Here is a 13,412-nt window from a genome sequence, read left to right on the forward strand (position 1 = left end):
AAAGCTTCACGGGTAATGCTACCAAGCTTTGTAAGTGAACAAGGATAGCCATCTATAGTTTATAACAAATGACCATTTTATTCATCAAAAATTTGAAGCTCAAGCTTTTCTCAAATTTGGATTATGATTTTCAAGTCCACATTTTTCACCACAGAAAGTTTCAGATTAGCGTGGGCATTTGCGTCACCACAATAAACTTCTCATTGATTATTTTGTCCAACAAAATGTTTATTTTTGTGGTAATTATTCAGTCCAAGAAAGTATTTTGATTCCTCGTTTCCATATCCACGTACTACAACAACAAATAGTAGAATATAACTCGGGGAGAGAGTACAAACAAGCATTTTCTTAGCCTTTACTGGACTACTGGTATTATAAAGAAAGAGTGGCCTTCAGTTATCTCAAATCTCAAAGTCAACAGAAGCCCCTCCCATCTATTCATCAATGGCAGAATCAACTAAGAGGTACTACTACTACTTCTGCACCTGTAACACAGTTTCTTCTTTTTCTCCTCTCTTTCTGAACTTGCTTCTCGTGTTTTCCAGGTATGCAGTTGTGACAGGATCAAACAAAGGAATCGGATTCGAAACTGTAAGGCAGTTGGCCTCAAAGGGAATCACAGTGGTGTTAACTGCTAGAGATGAGAAGAGGGGCCTTGAAGCTGTTGAGAAACTGAAAGATTCTGGCCTCTCAGGCCAGGTAGTCTTTCACCAACTTGATGTGGCTGACCCAGCTAGTATTGCTTCTCTGGCACAATTCATCAAAACCCAGATCGGGAAACTCGATATTTTGGTACGATCAAAGCTCATTTCTTGAAAAGTTTCTGTCCTTTGGAATCAAGCTCATCAATACTGCCTATCTCAGTAGCACATTGATGAAAACGTTATTAGATACTGTTAGATTGAGTGGTTGACATGTACCATGCCTTGTTTTTCTTTTTTGGTAAAATAGCACAGATCTTAAGATTGTTGTACTTTGACAGGTGAACAATGCAGGAATTGGTGGAGTTATAGTTGATGCTGATGGTTTTAAAGCTGCAATTGAATCTCGTGCTGTGAGTCTTTAACTTATTTCTTTGTTATTCCATTACTGCACGCTAAAAGGTGCACCATTGATAAAGCAAAACCTTGGTTAGTCATGTTGCTTTTAGCTCCTCTTTGGCTTCATCTGTTTCGTTTATGAGTATATAACACAATTCCATTGAATAGCTAGCTATTTACAACTAAATGCTTCATTAGTTCAATGTACTATTGTGACAATTGTAGTTTGATCTTTGGTTTGGCCTAGGGTCTATTCGGGTTGATTCCATTCTTTTTTCTAAAGGAAAAATTATGTGTGCAAAGTATATCATCTGAGAATTCAAGGGACTGTAAAAGATAATGTTTTTTTCTTACTGATCCATGCAGGAAGGAGGACAGATTGATTGGAAAAAGTTGATGACTGAAACTTACGAGTTAACAGAAGAATGCTTGCAAATCAATTATTATGGTGCTAAAAGAACAGCTGAAGCACTAATTCCACTCCTCCAGCTATCTGATTCACCAAGAATTGTTAATGTTTCATCCTCTATGGGGAAGTTAAAGAACATACCAAGTGATCGAGTGAAAGGAGTTCTTAGTACTGATGTGGAGAACCTAAGTGAAGAGAGTGTAGATGAAGTACTGACAGAGTTTCTAAATGATTTCAAAGAGAATTTACTTGAAAGCAAGGGTTGGCCTTCTATGATGCCAGGCTATACAGTTTCAAAAGCAGCAATGAATGCATATACAAGGATTCTAGCCAAGAAGTACCCCAGTTTTCGCGTCAACTCTGTCTGCCCTGGCTATGTCAAAACAGATATAAACTTCAATACTGGCATCTTGCCTGTTGAAGAAGGTGCTGCCAGTGTCGTGAATTTAGCATTGCTGCCTAATGATGGCCCCACAGGCCAATTCTTTGATCGGTCTGAAGTACAAAGTCTTTAAACGAAGATTGATTTATGCAAATATATGTCAGTTGTAACTGATTAAATGTGGAACTGCTGTTTCTTAATAAAATTCAGTGAGTCAGTTATCTAGTGAGTTTGAAGATATATAGCCCCTTGGAGATTGCTGTCCTAATTCTGCAGATATTTCCTTCTTGAATACATAAATGATGCAAGCTATTGGGAGCAGAATAGAATAAGTTGATGAACAAAAATGGTATCATATATTGCTGGATTTCTCAAACAAGAGTGAGTGATCTTATGCTTGAAAAAGCTATTGGAATACTGAGCTAATTTGAGACACTTATCCAGAACATGAAATGTCCTCAATCCTCTCTATTCCTCTGTCTCATGGAGAGGAGATGATAGTGGTCTGGCATTTTGACAAGAATGGTAAATTCTCTGTTAAAGCAGTCTCTTGGGTTCCTTGTTGAACAGTAATAAAGAATCATGTATTCACTAACTACTAGCAAGGACAGCCAAGTGTTTGGAATCAGCTATCTGATCTGAATACTCCTAACAAGATGAAAATCTTTATTTGGTAAGCCTGCCATTTTTTTTCCCTTCCTTGTGCATCAAACCTGTATCTTTAGTTGCACATGGTATCCATTAGTTGACTCATTAGCATACGATAAGCTCTTGAACTAACTTAACAGAACTAGAAGTAAACTTACTACAGATCTAGTTGCCTTACTATGTAAAGTGGTACGTTTAAGAATCCATAGATTACTAAAACCAAGTGATATACCATCCATCACAAATATCTGTGAATACAATTGGAGACACATCCATTCACATCTTATATCCTTGAGATCAAACATTGATTCAATTTAATCATCTCAGATAATCAGATTGACAACAGAGACTGTGGAACCAGTATCACTCAAGGGAAGACATATTGACAGATATCATAATGTTATTAATATGATTCTTTTCAAGGTTAATTACATCCGCAAATGAAACAATCAGAAATACATTTTACCTTTACACTTTTGCTCACCGAATTCCACGTGGTATCAGCCCCGAGTTTGGATTATTTTTTTAATTTTTTAATTTTTAGTTATCCTCATGAGGAGCTGCCGTGTTCTTTGGGCCATCTTCTTTTTCCTACAACAAAAAGATGTTGGTTCTTCTAGAAGACAAGCAGAAGACTATTACAAGTTTAATTATAGTCTTTTCATCAGAAAAAGAACTCGCTGCTGATTTGGATCGATTCTAATACTCTTGAATTTGTGTTGGATTTTATCTATTGGTTGCAGGAGGAGACGGTGGAATATGTGACTCGCCATATGTGGTTCCCAAGTATGAGGCAGTAGATGACTTGTTGTCACTTCCTTCCTGACTTGTAGTAGATTCTTTGGCAATCGGTCTATTGCCATTAGCTTCTCAGTTTTAATATCATCCGGTTTTTTATTGACGTTTCTACTAAAAAATGAAAAGTCTGCTCATTGAGAACCTTTTGAAGTCTCTGTACGAGAGAGATGGAGTTCATGTTCAAAGCTTCAGGGAATCAGGCTAGGGGTCATGCTGCCCAAGCTTTGGAAAGGGAACAAGGATAACCATTTATATAGTTCATAGCAATTAACCATTTTACTCGCCAAAAATTTGAAGCTCGAGCTTTTGTCAAATTTGGTGTATGATTTTTAAGGTTTGAAGTCATGGAGTCAAAGGCAATTGGATTTGTTATACGTCATTTCATAGACTAAACCTCACCACAAAAAGTTTCATATGTTAACGTAGGCAATTGTGTCCACAATAATGACCCAATTTCAAAAAAAAAAAAAGAAAAAGGTTTGTTTATAAGGTAATAATTTCAAGAAAGTAATTGATTCCTCGTTCCCATATCCACAAAAACAAGCAAATCGTCATTTTCTTAAAAGTCTTCACGGAAGAGTAGTCTTCAGTTCTCCCAAATCTCAAAGACAACAGAAGTCCCTCCCAAGTTAATCATCAATGGCAGAATCAACTATGAGGTACTACCGTACTACTACTACACATCTGTAACAATTTCCTCTTTTTCTTCTCTCTTTCTGAACTTGCTTCTTGTGTTTTCCAGCCTTCCAGGTATGCAGTTGTGACAGGATCAAACAAAGTAATCGGATTTGAAACTGTAAGGCAGTTGGCCTCGACTGGAATCACTGTGGTGTTAACTGCTAGAGATGAGAAGAGAGGCCTTGAAGCTGTTGAGAAGCTGAAAGAGTCTGGCCTCTCGGGCCAAGTAGTTTTTCACCAACTTGATGTGGCTGACCCTGCTAGTATTGATTCTCTAGCACAATTCATCAAAACTCAGTTTGGGAAGCTCGATATATTGGTATGATCGAACCTCTTTTCTTGTTAAGTTTCTGTCCTTTGGAGTTGAGCTCATCAATATCACCTTTCTCCAATAGTAGCGCATATATAGATGTTTTAGATTGAGTGGTTGACATGTAGCATGCTTTGTTTTCCTTTGTTGGTAAAATAGCATAAAAAGTTGTAATGCCCCGAAAAATTCAAATTAATTTTTGGGGCTCTCTAGAAATGATTTCGCGGTCTTGGGAGCGAGTACGAAGCTTGGAGAAGTTGTGGAATTAGTTCGAACGATTTTATTTTTGAAAAAGAACGTTATTTAGGGGCTCTTGGAAATTGACTTTTTATACAAACAAAATTTGGGGGAACTTTCTGCATGAAAGTTGTAGAGCTCGTCGATACGATTTCGTGCATATGTGGAACGCAATATTCGGAGTTCGTATGATTAAGTTATGAATATTTGAAAATTGGGATTTTTCTATAAATAGCCAAAAAAATTCGAATTCTGTCATTAAGGACAGAAAAATTGTAATTTTTCGTTTTGGCCCCCGAAACTCTCCATTCTCTCTCCTCTCCCACGCGGCCGAACCGCTTGACCTGACCCAACACCAGCGGCGTCGTTGCTCCTCCTCCAGCCACAACCCGACCCTCCCTGTGATAGCCGCAAGCCGCCCTGTCGCTATACGGCACCGTCTTGCGCCGCTGCGCCCCCAGAGCTGGATCGAAGAAGCCCCAGCCATGCGAGACCCGACCCGGCCGGAAAATCAATTTTCCGGCGTCCCCTCGACCGATCGTTGGCATTTTGGGTTGTCCTCCTCCTCCTGATCATCCCTATATAGGCCTTGCATCACGATTTTACCTGTGGAGCGAAAGTTCAAGCGTTGAAAATCGAAGTTCCTTGTTGAATCTGGAAATCTGATCAGAGGGCCCAGATTAATCCAACTTCCAAGCTCGATCTAGGACAATCTAGACCGAGTCTCGCTTAGCTCCAGGTATGAAAGTTCATCAGCTCTTTATTTTGAACAAGTTTGTAGTTGACAACTTTTGCATCTGAGGTGGTTGGCCGACGTTGACCGCCGTCTGACCTCCGCATGTGGCGCCGTGTCAGACCATATTTTGAGATTTTATTATCTGGACGATGATCTACGCATCCATACGAGCGTTTTGATATATTACAAGGTCATTTTAGAAAAAGTTGATAAATAGTGATTTGGAAGGTGATTCGTGAGAATCCGACCGTCGGATTTTCATATAAATTTGTGGAGATGTTTGTAAGGACGATTCAGGAAGATCCGACCGTTGGATCTTCGTGATAATTTTGGAGGATGATCCTAAGGGCGATCTGTGAGGATCCGACCGTTGGATCATCGTTTAATTTCGATCCAACCGTTGGATCATCGTTTAATTTCAATCCGACCGTTGGATCATCGTTAATTTATTTATGAGTTGTTGGCTAAGCTAAGATCATATTGGATTAGGTAATCGACGGATTGATTTGGCGGACGATTCATGGAATCGTATTTTGAGCTGTTAAGAAGACGCAGCGGGAATTTAGAGGTGAGTAAAACTCACGTGGTTCATATTACGAACCGAGCACTTTTAATTACTTTATTTTTGTTGTAATTGTGTGAAAATATTTATGGAATAAATATTTATTTTAAATCATACGGACTCGATCAACTACGGTCCATAGGTAAGTAAAACGATTTTAATTATACAAATGAATTTCACAATTTTCTTGTGTGAACTATAGTTGGTATTAGTGGTCATTCCTGAGTGGGTGATTACGTATATATATATATATATATATATATATATTTATGTGATTATATATGGAATGGTGTGACATTGAAGAGTGTGGAATTGAGATGATTAAATTATTATGGTTTGAGATGTGACTTACCATATTTATATGTGATGATCTTGATTGATGAGTTCTTGTTGATATTCATGGTTGACATTGTGGGATGTATAGAGGTGGAGAATGTAGTGCTCTGAGGACAATGGAAAAGTCCGAAGTTCGCCGGTTAAATAATAACCGAGATATAGTGCTCTGAGGACAGGGGAAAAGTCCGAAGTTCGCCGGTTAAATAATAACTGAGATATAGTGCTCTGAGGACAGGGGAAAAGTCCGAAGTACGCCGGTTAAATAATAATCGAGATATAGTGCTCTGAGGACAGGGAAAAGTCCGAAGTTCGCCGGTTAAATAATAACCGAGATATAGTGCTCTGAGGACAGGGGAAAAGTCCGAAGTTCGCCGGTTAAATAATAACCGAGATGTAGTGCTCTGAGGACAGGGGAAATGTCAGAAGTTCACCGGTTAAATAATAACCGAGATGTATATCGTTTACTTGAACCTTGGCCGAGGTGACATGTAATGATGTAGTTAGAGCTCTAACACTTGTGGGATGGGATCAAAGTGGTGATATTTGAGGCTAGGGGATAGTGGGAATGTATTCCTTGTTGTGTCCCGTGAGTTGTTTGATGTGTTCATTGGGGATGTTGAGATTGTTGGTTGTTTACTTGAGTTAAAAGAATTGTGTTATAATAAATCAACCATTCATTCTTGTTTACTCATACGAGCTTTGCAAAAAGTTTACCGGGTTTTGTGTTGTTGCAATTCCCGGTACACTATTCAAACGGTGTAGCGGGTAATCCTACAGGACAGGAGAATCAGGAAGGTGATTGAACTGTGTAGAGTAGCTGCTTGTGATACTCTGATTTTCTGTTGTGAGGTTCGTTATGCTCGTTTAGAGCTTTACAATTTTACTTTGTAAGAGGGAGTTGTAATAATTAACTCGAAGTTTCGAGATTTGAAATTTGTGTGTAAGTGGTGTGGTTGTTACTGAGAAAAGAATTCAGAACATTTATTTGTTGTAGTTGTTTAATTCATGTTTCGGATTTGAATTTGTTATTCAAAATTCGGGGCGTGACAAAAGTTTTGATTGTTGAACATTTACAGGTGAACAATGCTGGAATTTTTGGAGCTATAGTTGATGTTGATGGTTTTAAAGCTGCAATTGCATCTGGTGCTGTAAGGGTATTAACTTATTTCTTTGTTGTTCCACTACTGGACAGTAAAAGGCACACCTTTGATGAAGCGATGCTTCTAGACCATGGTTAATTATGTTGCTCTTAGCTTCTCTGTGGGGTTCATCTGTTTCCTTTCCCAGCATACTATCCTATTGATAGCTATTGACAACTAAATGCATCATTAATTAGTTCAATGTACTAATGTTAAAATTGTAGTTTGATATTTGGTTTGGCCAAACGTCGGTCTATTTGTGTTCACCCCATGCCTTTCCCTTACATACATGTATGCAAAGTACGCATATGAGAGTTCAAGAGAGAAGATATTATCAATTTTTTTAGGTCTTTTTCTTACTGGTTCATGCAGGAAGCAGGACAGATTGATTTCAAAAAGTTGTTGACTGAAACTTATGAGTTAGCAGAAGAATGCTTGCAAATCAATTATTATGGTGCTAAAAGAACAACTGAAGCCCTGATTCCACTCCTTCAGCTATCTGATTCACCAAGAATCGTTAATGTTTCATCCTCTATGGGGAAATTAGAGAACATACCAAGTGATCGGGTGAAAGGACTTCTTAGTACTGATGTTGAGAACCTAAGCGAAGAGAGTGTAGATGAAGTATTGACAGAGTTTCTAAACGACCTCAAGGAGAGTTTACTTGAAAGCAAGGGTTGGCCTTCTGCGATGTCAGGCTATATACTCTCAAAAGCAGCAATGAATGCATATACTAGGATTCGAGCCAAGAAGTACCCCGGTTTTCTCGTCAACTCTGTCTGCCCTGGCTATGTCAAAACAGATATAAACTTCAATACTGGTGTCTTGCCTGTTGAAGAAGGTGCTGCAAGTGTTGTGAATTTAACATCGCTGCATAATGATGGCCCCACAGGCCAATTCTTTTTTCGGTCTGAAGTACAAAGTCTTTAAACTAAGATTAATTTATGCAATGTTTAAGGACAAGTATAAAATGAAACAGAGAGAATGGAGTTTTCAAGTGTGTTTATTCATCTCATTCAAGGAGATATTTATAGGAATACAATTGAGATGTGAGATGCTTAAAGAATGATACAACTTGGATGACAGCTCCATTTCTAGCTTTATCATGTGGCATTGTGGCTGTGATGATAGAGATAACCATGCTTGTTCCCCTTTGGCATAAAGCTTATCATACAAGTCACTGTACCTATCTTTACACTTAAGCATCCCTCTTTATACATGAGATAGACATATAAACATATATACTACAACACTCCCCCTTGGATATTTCATGTCAATAGTATTGTCTAGGCCGTGCGCTTCGAAATTGCCTCGTTAAAAACCTTGCCAAGTAATAAAACCCTGTGGGAAAAAACAACCTTGGTCGAAGGAGAAAAAGAGCACAATGCGCATTGAGTGTGGAGTATGTGTATGGATACTCCCCCTGATTTAGACTCCCCCTGGAGATCATGGGAGTTCGGATAACCTTCTCAATCCGATACTCTTCACATGTTTCTCGAAAGGGGATTTTGGTAACGACTTAGTAAATAAGTCCGCTACATTTTCCTCTGATCGGATTTGATTTACTTCAATTTTTAGAAGTGTTTGTTGTTGCTGATTGTAGAAGAATTTTGGCGATATATGCTTGGTATTGTCCCCCTTGATGAAACCTAATTTCATTTGCTCAATACAAGCTGCATTATCTTCGTAAATGCATGTAGGTTCTTCTGTGGTAGACTTCAAACCACAGGTTCCTCGAATGTGTCTATTTACAGACCTTAGCCATATGCATTCACGCACAGCTTCATGTAGAGCAATAATCTCTGCATGATTTGAGGAAGTAGCAACAAGGGTCTGTTTTGTGGATCTCCAAGATATCGCGGTGCTTCCCATGGTAAAGACATAACCTGTTTGGGAGCGACCTTTGTGAGGGTCAGAGAGATACCCTGCATCAGCAAAACCCATCAAAACATCATTATCATTTTGATGGAGGGGAGGGAAGGTGGCTTTTGCCTTGTGGGATCTAGTCCCATAATTCCTTCTTTCCTTTTCTCCCTGTAGGGATAAAACAAGCCCATATCAATCGTACCTTTTAAGTATCGAAAGATTGTCTTTATACCAATCCAATGGCGGTGTGTTGGCGAGGAACTATGTCGAGCCAACAAGTTCACTGCGAATGAGATATCCGGTCTTGTGCATTGAGCTAAGTACAATAATGCACCTATTGCACTTAGATATGGCACTTCAGCCTCTAATAAGCCTTCGTCCTCATCCTTTGGACGAAATGGATCTTTTCTGGGCTCAAGACTACGACTGATCATGAGAGTACTCACAGGCTTTGCTTTATCTTCATTAAAGCGCCTTAGTAATTTTTGAGTATATGCTGACTGATGGATCATAATCCCATCACTACGGTGCTCGAGTTCTATTCTGAGACAAAACCGTGTTTTCCCAAGATCTTTCATCTCAAATTCGGATTTCAAATATTTAGCAGTTTCTTTTAACTCATTTAGAGTTCCAATTAGATTCATGTCATCGACATAAACTGCTATAATTGCAAATCCGGAACTTGTCTTTTTAATGAACACGCATGGGCATATTTCATTGTTAATATATCCCTTCCTAATCAAGTAGTCACTTAGACGGTTATACCACATCCGTCCGGATTGTTTCAATCCATATAGTGAGCGTCTCAATTTTATTGAAAACGCGCTCCGTGGTTTTGAGCCATTTGATTTGGGTAATTGAAGTCCATCTGGAACCTTCATATATATCTCTGAATCTAGATCCCCATAGAGATATGCTGTAACCACATCCATAAGCTGCATGTCAAGTTTTTCGGAAACTACCAAACTGACAAGGTAGCGGAACGTTATAACGTCAATTACGGGAGAATATGTCTCCTCGTAGTCGATTCCAGGGCGTTGTGAGAAACCTTGTGCCACAAGGCGGGCTTTGTATCTAACAACCTCATTTTTCTCATTACGCTTTCTAACAAAGACCCATTTATGGCCAACAGGTTTTATATTTGGTGGTGTCAGCGTTATAGACCCAAATACCTGTCTCTTTGTTAGTGAATCCAATTCAGTCTGGATCGCATCTTTCCATTTAGACCAATCTGCTCTTCGTTGACATTCTTCAACGGAGCGAGGTTCGATATCATCGTATTCTATAATTTCTTTTGCAATATGATATGCAAAAGTATCATTAATAGTCATAGAATTTCTATCCATCATCACATGTATACTAGTGCAATTCATGGAGATCTCTCTATTCTCTGGAATTGGTTCTGTTATTGGAGCGTCCTCCAATGATGTCTCTTTGACATAACCATAATCCGGAATATTTTCATGAGATGGATTAATTGTATCGATGATTAATGGATTATTTTGTGCCAAACTCGCTTTCTTTCTTGGGCGAGAATCCATCGAACCTATGGGCCTCCCGCGCTTCCTGGCTGGAGCCGTGGGTCTAGCCACTACGTCACCCATATAGGGGACGTTGGCGCCATTCTCATGTACTCTTGAGATGGCATCATGTCCTCTAGTGTTAGGGACATCAATCCTTGCAGGCACATTTGCAGCAGGTATATGTGATCTTGTCACTTTAGCGATATCAGAAAACGCATCAGGCATTGATTCTGCTACGTTCTGAAGATCGAGAATTCTCCGCACTTCTATTTCAGATTGTGCTGTTCGGGGATCAAGATGAGACAGAGTGGGGACAAACCACGACAATTCCTGTCTTTTCTGTTGAACATTACCGTTCATGTCTCCCCCTAATGATGGGAAGACTGTCTCATCAAAGTGACAATCCGCAAATCTTGCGGTAAATAGATCGCCTGTCAAGGGTTCTATATAGCGGATAATGGTGGGAGAGTCATACCCAGTATAAAGACCTAATCGTCTTTGAGGACCCATTTTGGTGCGCTGTGGCGGCGCAATTGGCACATAGACTGCACACCCGAATATGCGTAAGTGTGAGACATCGGGCTCATACCCAGTTACCATCTGGGAGGCAGAAAATGGTTGGGTGGCAGTGGGCCTAAGCAGCTGCGTGCAATATTGCATATCCCCAAGCAGAAATAGGGAGATTGGTGCGCATAACCAATGCTCGAGCAACCATTTGAAGTCTTTTAATGGCAGCTTCTGCGAGACCATTTTGGGTGTGTACATGAGGTACAGGGTGTTCAACCTCAATCCCAATGGACATGCAATAATCATCAAAAGTTTTTGATGTAAACTCTCCAGCATTGTCAAGACGAATTGACTTAATAAGATGATCAGGGTGGTGAGCCCTTAATTTAATGATTTGTGCTAGGAGTTTAGCAAATGCAGCATTTCTCGTGGATAATAGCATGACATGCGACCAGCGTGTCGATGCATCAACCAACACCATAAAATATCTAAATGGTCCGCAAGTTGGTTGAATAGGTCCACAAATATCACCTTGTATTCTTTGAAAGAATGGTATATTTTCTTTAGTGTCCTTTGCATAGGACGGTCTTGATCCTACCTTTGCTAAAGAGCAAGCCTTACAAAACGAATGATATGAAGTAGTTCTTTCGACCAATCTTTGGTTCGTACTTCTTTTTGTTTTGAAGAATGGATGTCCGTGTGAAGTTTTTAATATACGGAGCATCATATCTCGACCTGGGTGACCTAAACGGTCGTGCCAAAGTCTATATGTGTCAGAATCCCATAAATTTTCATTCATGACATGGTTGGATTCAATTACTCTGATAGTGGTTGCATATAATCCACTAGAGCGGCACATAAGTTTCTCTAATACTCGTTTATTTCCGTAGTTATTAGAGATAATGCAAAGGAACTCTTGTCCATTCTCACAATGTGTTTCCACATGAAAGTTATTGGCTCTTATATCTTTAAAACTCAATAGGGTTCTTCCAGCCCTAGGAGCGTATAGAGCTTCAGTGATATTAATATTCGTGCCATTTGGCAACAAGAATTGAGCCGGTCCTCGACCATGAATCAATTGTGATGATCCTGCCATCGTAGTTATTGAAGACCGACTAGGCGTCATCCATAAAAATAATTGCCTATGTCGTAATATAGTATGTGTGGTGCCACTGTCAAGAAGGCATTCCATTTCTCCGGAAAACATACTGAAAAAGAATAAAGTTCGGGATATTAACACATGTCCATGACATTGAATGCGATACTTTATCAATAAGGAAAATAACCAATGATTACATCAAGGTTTCCCAAAGTCTATTACAAAACATAATCAAACATATACAAATTGTTATATGGGCCCGTACGCCTTTCATGTCCCCTGTTATTAGGGTATTGCTGCTTGCGTCCTCTTTTGGGTGCATTATAATTTGCCTCACGGACGCTCTTGGTTCCGATGGGCCTTGAATGATAATTCTTTACAAGGATGTTGTCGTGCTTTTCAGCTACTGACAAAAGATTAATTAGCTCATTAAACCTTGTAATTCGTCCAGCATTGACTTCGGTGCGATATTGCTTTGATATCACAATTGCTGAGACGGGAATGGTGGAGAGAGTCTTCTCAATTAGCTCCTCTTCTGTGAGAGGCTTTGCACAGAACCTCAACATGGCTTTGAGGCGAAGAGCTTCCGAGTTATATTCAGCAACAGACTTAAAGTCGGAGAAGCGTATATTATTCCACTGAACCTTCAAGTCAGGGAGGAGGGTATCTTGGATATTACCAAAACGCTCTTCTAGCGCTACCCATAGGTCTCTAGCATCTTTGATTGACATGTACTCTAATCTGAGTGCTTTATCCATATGGCGTCGCATCAAGATAATAGCTTGTGCATGCTTTGTAGGTGTTCGTTGGAACACAAGGCCTGGATCAGGAGCTTGAATTATGGGCAATATTCCTTTTGAAGTGAGGTGGTTCTCAACGTCGGTTACCCAACTATGGTATTCCGAACCCGTTGAGTCAAGTATTTGAAAGTCGAGTCTAGGTTCATTCGACATCCTGAAGATAATAAGAGAAGATATATTAGTTTCGGAGTTTAAAACTTCCACGAAAGCTAAAATCAATAATATTTAGACCAAAACAATGATGTTTTGCGGACGCTCTTAGTCCGAATATTATGAACACTCTTAGTTCATGATTACGAACGCTCTTAGTTCGTTTAGTGTGAATTACGGTAATTCCGCTTT

At 39.4% G+C, this 13,412-nt stretch overlaps 1 protein-coding gene across 1 annotated transcript; it reads left to right on the forward strand.

The window, feature by feature from the left end:
* Positions 1–117: 117 nt before the first annotated feature.
* LOC112167957 lies at positions 118–8,344 on the forward strand. Its single transcript, XM_024305067.2, has 8 exons — positions 118–464; positions 546–792; positions 983–1,054; positions 1,407–1,961; positions 3,917–3,936; positions 4,028–4,274; positions 7,213–7,290; positions 7,648–8,344. The coding sequence occupies exons 1-8, from the start codon at positions 445–447 to the stop codon at positions 8,203–8,205; spliced, it is 1,797 nt and encodes a 598-aa protein (XP_024160835.1). The 5' UTR covers positions 118–444; the 3' UTR covers positions 8,206–8,344.
* The last annotated feature ends 5,068 nt before the right edge of the window (positions 8,345–13,412 follow it).

The sequence above is a fragment of the Rosa chinensis genome, chromosome 1 (genome assembly GCF_002994745.2).
Source record: "Rosa chinensis cultivar Old Blush chromosome 1, RchiOBHm-V2, whole genome shotgun sequence".
Lineage (NCBI taxonomy): Eukaryota > Viridiplantae > Streptophyta > Magnoliopsida > Rosales > Rosaceae > Rosa > Rosa chinensis.